Consider the following 7665-nt stretch of genomic DNA (forward strand, 5'->3'; position numbering starts at 1 on the left):
TTTTCTGATCCATCTTTTACTGGCTACCGTTACCATTCACAGCCTAGCTACTAACGGGTCTCTTCCTGCCACCCAACCCGATAAACCATAACGCAACCACGTACACAGACACGTACACACAACCAGTAACATCAGAAACCTAAACTCCATACACATAAAGACGAAGGTGGAACAGTCATCGATGACACCAGTGCAGCACTTCTGGCAGACGACCAGGCGTAGTTAAACCTTCTAGTTTATTATCCTGGCTACATATAGGACATGAAATTATGGTCAGAGAAAACTAATGACGAATAAATACATTTTAATTAGCTGATTGACTCGAAATTACGTAAACTATTACACATTTAATGCCCTCAATTTCTCTGAGTTCATTTGCCAGTTCACCAATTATGATTTAATTCATTACGTAAGCTTCCAATACAGTTATATTTATGAAATATAAAAAAGGACAACAAATATTTAAAAAAAAACATCGTGAGGAAACCTGCATACATCTGCGAAGAAATTCAAAGGTGTATGTGAAGTCCCCAATCCGCATTGGGCTAGCGTGGGGACTATAGCCCGAGTCCTCTCGCATGAGAGGAGACCTGTGCCCAGCAGTGGGACGTATATAGGCTGAATTATTTTTTTTTTTTTAATATTTTTAACTTATATATCATACCGTCGGTATACTACCAAAACATGGTAACTGAAAAAATGGTTAGAAATCACTTGTATATACAGATTTGTCACAATTTTATTGTTTTAAATATAATTTTGTCATTTTTATTATATACAAAGTTACAGAGTGTAAAAAGTACTAACAGACAAGAAATGTAATGTAATGTTCACGTAAAAAATAATAAGGGTATTTAAAACTACCTATCTCATAAAACTGATCAAGTGATCACGCAAAATATATTAAGTAACGTTTACCTATTTTTGTCTGTATGTTTCTATAATTTATTACCTAGTTATAGCAACTGCTAAAACACTATAACAATATTTATTACTATTTACCTGTAAATATTTCTTTCAAGACGCAATGTATTATACAACTAGATAGTATTAAGTTCACTCAAAACTGATTCAAATATGCTCATTCAACGCTAAAAAAATGGTTATAACATCGTGTGAGAAAATAGGTTTTTTCAGTATCATTATTTTTAATCATATACAAATAGTTGTTATACCTGCTATAATATATTCAAACTTATACACCTAAATTAGTCCCTATTTTATACAGGCAAACTATGATAACTAACACGTAAGTACGAGTACTATGTTATTGTCGATCAATATATTAATTATTCCAATTTTAATATCAAAAAATGTATAAAGTAAAACTAAATTATTTAAAACGCGGTCCTTAAGTCCCACATTTGAGGATCCAACTTTCAAATCGCGTTTTTTCGAAACTATGTTTTAGTAGTTATCACTTATCATGTTTTAGGAGTATAACGACGATACGTAGGACCAATACTATTCTAAAACCGAATTTACAGTTCTTTCAAGTCAATAAACTACTCGTAAATCGCTGACCGATGCATTCGAAATGGAAGCAAATCCTACAAACCGCATTTTGTTTATTTTCTTTGACCTGCATCCGATGATATCAAGGCCATGCATCATTACAGCGGTTTCGCCACGCGTTTCCATTTAGATGATTAATGTCTATAGACATAAATATAAAGCTAATGTGCAATAATTTGCACAAAAGCTGAATGTAGCTCTAACAACAAGAATATATCTTATCGCCTTCAAAATAAGGTGATAACGGCAGCAGTTTTGATGAACACCTCTAGATTACTATCTTTACAGTTTTTTTGTAAGTGCTGTAATAGAAAAGCAATAATCCAATCAAACTTGAGCTCTCAAATAAAAAGCCAATGAACCGAAGATAGAAGAAAACAGAATTGCAGAATCGTAAAGAAAAGATCGTTGTTAATTGGCCGTCAGATAATGATGACTCACTCAAATTAAGATGGGAGCTTTCCAAACGAAAGGTGTTGAGAAGTCAAGCTAGCTGCAATTATCCCGGGCCGTAACTCGAGGCAATTATGATCTTTTTGCCGGAGACCCGTTATCTTAGCTTAGATGCGGGGCAAAAACGCAGTCCGCGCAGTGTGGGAGCTCTCGCGGTAGCAGGCGCACGCCGTACTCGTTCCCTGTCTTCTTGCACGATGGCTCCTCGCGCGCTCCTGTTGGTGGTCGCCATCGCTTGCCTACAACAAGCTTCAGCTAGACCTGTCCGTCGGACTCTAAATTTCAACATGTTTGTGCTGCGCCCGCGCCCTGATGCACCGGATCGCCTTCTCATGAGTACAGACGGTGTCTCCAGATTCGGACCAATTTTGGAGTACCTCGTACAAAGGGTTCAAGGTCTCATGTCGGTTCGGGTACCTCCAAAACCAGAATTTTCTGATCAAGTCGATGCCCCAGAAGATTCAGTTGTAAATAAAGAAGAACTGCCGGTGGCTGATGCTGCAGAGAACGAAGTGGATGGGATCCAGGAAGCCAGAATGCCGGGAGTGGTAGTCAGGCCTTCCAGGACAAAGCCTGGCACATACGAAGTAGAAATTGATGTGGTGGTTGACGATGGGCAGCCAGAAAAGGAAGAAAACAATGTCACAAAATAATAAAAAGTGACATAAAAATCACTATAAGACTCGTTTTGTTGATCATGTCATAATTACATAAATAATTTAGGAGTTGAAATTATGTTTTTTTTATAATTTATTACGTAGTGGATATTATTTATAACGAGAATATAGTGAATCTAGTGAATGGTTATTTATAAATTTTCGACGATTTTTTGTCGCGAAATAATTAGTATTAACAATTGTCAAGTTTGCATTTATAAGGTTTCGTATGTTCTCATGTTTAGTTTGTTAACACTTGCTCGTTCTTGCCATATTGATAAGGTTATTAAAATATTTATTTTTGTATTGATTGGTTTATCTTTCACTGTTACAATGTGCCTAAGTACTCGTAAGTAAGTACAGTGTTTTATTGTCTAGGAAATGTTGAGATATTGAAAAAAAAACCTGTGGTTTAATTACTTAACTGCAGTTTTTTTTAAATACAGAACATCATTACCATATACTTAAGCATGGTAATAAAATTTCTATCTAATTACGAGATATGATCCGATAAAATGATCCATTATTAAATATTATATATTTTAGTTCATTTAAGTAAGTCGAAGCTCTGGTGGTTTAGCGGTAAGAGCGTGCGACTTACAATACGGAGGTCGCGGGTTCAAACCCCGGCTCATACCAATGAGTTTTTCGGAACTTACGTACGAAATATTCACCGGTCGCTTTTCGGTGAAGGAAAAGATCGTGAGGTAACCGGACTAATCCTAACAAGGCCTAGTTTACTCTCTGGGTTGAACGGTCAGATGGCAGTCGCTTTCGTAAAAAACTAGTGCCTACGCCAAATCTTGGGATTATTTGTCAAGCGGACCCCAGGCTCCCATGAGCCGTGGCAAAATGCCGGGACAACGCGAGGAAGAAGAAGAAGCAGGTGAGTAAAATTTTGATGTACAGTCAGATGCAGAGAAAAAAAAAGTAAACATTATTACACAAATTGACAAAATCTATCAGCCTATATGTGAAAATAACTCAAAATTTGCTTCAAATGTCTTTGCCTCTTTGTGTATAAATTGCAATTTTTTCATCTGTTTTTGAAGAATTCAGAAAGCCTTTACAATCTTGTGTGGTGAAAAATATATCATGAAGACACAGGTAACTACGGAACTAAAGGAAAATCAAGAGGTTCCGGTTTCGGCTACCTTACAACTAACTTTACTTGAGAAAATATACTTATAGGGTAAGTAAGTAATAAAGAAAAATAGGCATCTTTCCTTATTGATAATAATTGTTAGAGTATGTAATAATTATGGAAACTGCCAGGTTGTCGATCGGTTGTTGCGTTCCTTCAGCCAAAATCTCTGGAGTTGGAACTGCAGGTTACTGTCCCGGTGGCATTCCCACACTATTTTCACAAATCTCGTTTTCTTGCAGAAAAGAAGGACATCTTTAAGTTCGACATCCTTTAGTTCAGTATCTTTTAATGTATACTACCGGACGTATTATATCGCGATGCCGCATACATAATATATTCTGCTAGTAAGTGTATAAGTGTAAGCTTAGCGCACATTACTATACCGTTACTATACCGTTCCACAAGGCCATCAGCGATATTCAATATTCACAAAATCGCTGTCACTTTGTGAGCACACAATGAGGGGTTTTACTTTCCCTTATAATTGATTACTCTTGTTTTTCGTCGTCTCGCCAGGTTAAAAAGCAAAAGCGTTCGCAGCTAAAAATAAATGCCTTAAAAAGATTCCTTTAAATAAAGCGGAAGTTAAAGAGAGCGACGTCGCAAACTATCTTGAACAAAAATCCTTTGGATGCGCAAAAATTTTTACGGCTCTGTTTTTGTTATGTCAACCTTTATGTTTTTGATTTGAGTTTGATTTGGCAATTAAGTAGCTGGGATAACATAAAACAGAGCATTTTATATCTTTTGTAGAAGTACGTTGAACGTCTTTTGTTTTGTATACCTATTTCAACAGGGTCGTGTAATACCATCGTGTCCACCGTATTTACTCAAATACATGTTTTTAAATTTAATACGCCATAGAAAACGAACGATCTATTTGTTTCTTGTCAATGCCATCAAAACACAGAAAACCGCCTAGGGATTGGTCTGTGCATCAAAACATTATGCATTAGTATTAAATACCTAACCTTAAATTCGGTAATACGTAATATACCAAATAATTGAGTAGATAAACTAGAGATGCAACGAATATTCGGCAACTGTTTGGGGTTCGGCCTATTCAGCCACTTTGCGAATATTCGGTATTCGGCCGAATATCGGCTACTATTCGGCCGTTTACCGAATATCTGTTGAACCTACCTAAAATGAAAAAATACACAATAAAAATAACCTAAAATCACTTATTTATGTATTTATTTAATACCCGTTTTTTTAGCATTTGTTAATGAAAAGTATTTTATTCTAAATAAAGGAGTTTTTATACAACTCAAAGATAGTAGTTCCTATTTATTACGTACCTACATGATAGTTTTTGTTAATTACAAAAAAATATATATTTATCATGGAGATATGATTGACTCTAACCACATTCGTGCGAACATGTTGAGTCAAATTAATTATGAAAACTAAATTAATTATGAAAAGTTCGATATCTCAACATGTTCGCACGTAATGCCGATTATTCGGCCGGGTGAGGGACTAATTATTCGGTATTCGGCCAAAACTACTATTCGGGGCACCTGTAATATAAGCATATTTACACATATTGATTATATTCATATCGTAATAATATTAAATCCTTGTGATAATTTGCCAAATCGTTTCATTTTCTTAGTAGTCTTGTCACACACACACAAATCTTTAACTCGTCTTTTAAAAATTTAAAGCACAGCCAATACAATTTAAATGTTTATAAATCTTCAGTGCGTTCAACTCAGGATCTTAAAAAAGAAAGCCGAAGCAAGGTCAGGACTACGTCAGTAGGTCACTGGGCCCACAACGCATAATAATGCTCACCGGATATGTGTCCATGTCAGAACTGACGCTACTTTCAAACTATACACACCCTGTATCGTCTAACAATGAGCCATTAACGTTGTTGCCGTAGACAGTGAAGTGTTAAATTTACGAAGAGATTGTGCCAAGGAATTGTGAAACAATGAAGTGTGACTTACTGCTAGTGACGGTTTTGATAATTAGTGTAAAAGCAGCGCCGTATATATCGAAACCAGAACCTTGGAAGCAAACAAACCAGCAGTTAGATCAATCGATGTTGAACCAAATATCTCAACAGTTATTGGAGCAATGGATTCTGCAAAATCAATACAATTCAATGCAGCAACAGCTGATGGCAATGCAGCATTTGCATGCTATGAAGAAACCTCAATACGACCCAGCACCATCCTTATTGTAAGTAAAAAGTAAAGTAATTTTTATTTCAGTACATTAATTGGTATTGGGCATAAATATTAGGCATAAAAGATAAGCAGGTACTCGAATAACATAAACAAGTAATGTCATAGTATGTTTATATTTTTTTGGGTCTCTTTTACGGTCTGTATCTTTAGCATATTTATAATGTTTAATATAAGTTTACTCTTTTTTGTGCAGTATGCATCACAAAATGAAAAAAGTATGTAGAAAAAAAATGTATTACAACTGAACTGAACTGTTGTTCATACATATCAACAATACAAATATTTATTCTTATTAAAAAAGAAAAATACAGAACAGACGTTTAAATATTATCATAAAATCAAATGCCTATTTAAGACTTCTTCTTCTCAAAACTCAAACTAAAGTAAATAAAGTATTCAAAACATTCATACATTATATCTTAGTCACAGGTTTTACTTGAACTCGACTCAAACGGGCCCACTTCAATGTGTGTGTTTACTTGACGTGCTAAAAAAATGTTTTCTTTTTCAGTAATGTACCTCAGCAACCGCTTTTAATATTAGTGCCCAGTACGATTGAGAAAACTACGAATCGAGTCGAAAACCACAACGAAAATAATGAACCAGATTTCAAAATTGGAATTGGAGATGCTGACTCAGTTGTAATTAACGCTGAGAACGAAGCAAATATCCCTGAAACAAGCATATCTCCCCAAAGAGCTGTTGTAGTGTTACCGAATGGCCAACGATTAATAATAGGTAGTATAATATCTGCTATACCGTTCTTACCGTTTGAAGTTAATGTACCAGATACCATTGGCTGGATTTATAATGGTATAGCTGGTATCATTGGAGGAATAGGTCAAAGGTTACCATTCAGACCTAAACCGACAACGGAAAGTCCAGTTCAGCAAAATCAGGAATCAAGAACACAAGAATACATGACACCAAATCAAGAGTCAATACTTGCTCCAGAAACAGGGATGACTTCAACACAAGTGACCAGAATGAAGCTGATGCAGAAGCTAATGTCCAGGAGGCCGAATGTGGGTATGCCGATATTAATGTTGCCTATGACACAGACTATTCCAATACAACTGCAACTATAAATAAAGTTATAGAAGTTCGTCAAAGTATGTTTTTATCCATTTAATTATCAAGTGAGATGCATTGAACATTAAGATGTTCTAGTGTTGGTACGTATAAATGTATTTTTGCACACCCAGCAGCACTTCGGAATTTGCAAATTATTAAGTCGTTAAAATTGTTTTAGTTTTGGGAGTCAGTCACTTACTTAAAAACTGTTGCCTACGCTAATTATTGAGACCCTGAATGGCTATGAGCCGTGGCAAAAACCGGATCAACTTTATTAGTATAACAGTTAGGTTATTTAATTTTTAATTTAATTGTTGATTTTTAATTAAAATGTTTATATTATTTCACTCCTATTTATTGTTACTACGGGAGAATACTCGTATTTTATCATGAAGAATTTAACAACTGGAGTCGCCTTTAAGAGCTTACCCCTCTGACGAAAACCTCGGCCAATGGTCATACATATGTATTGTATGGACGGACGTTTTTCTGACATGGCTATTTGTATGTTAAAGCCTTTTGTAGATGAAAAGGCATTAAGCTTAAAATTTTGTAATTGGGTAAACAAGAAATGGAACAAAAAAATAGAGAATCCTAGCGAACCTAGTATAATAAAACA

General features: G+C 35.3%; 1 protein-coding gene across 1 annotated transcript; it reads left to right on the forward strand.

Annotated features, from left to right (window-relative positions):
• The first annotated feature begins 5213 nt into the window (after positions 1 to 5213).
• On the forward strand, positions 5214 to 7358 carry LOC133519714 (uncharacterized). The gene is made up of 2 exons (XM_061853778.1): positions 5214 to 5964; positions 6484 to 7358. The coding sequence occupies exons 1-2, from the start codon at positions 5714 to 5716 to the stop codon at positions 7058 to 7060; spliced, it is 828 nt and encodes a 275-aa protein (XP_061709762.1). The 5' UTR covers positions 5214 to 5713; the 3' UTR covers positions 7061 to 7358.
• Positions 7359 to 7665: the final 307 nt, after the last annotated feature.

The sequence above is a fragment of the Cydia pomonella genome, chromosome 7, assembly GCF_033807575.1.
Source record: "Cydia pomonella isolate Wapato2018A chromosome 7, ilCydPomo1, whole genome shotgun sequence".
Lineage (NCBI taxonomy): Eukaryota > Metazoa > Arthropoda > Insecta > Lepidoptera > Tortricidae > Cydia > Cydia pomonella.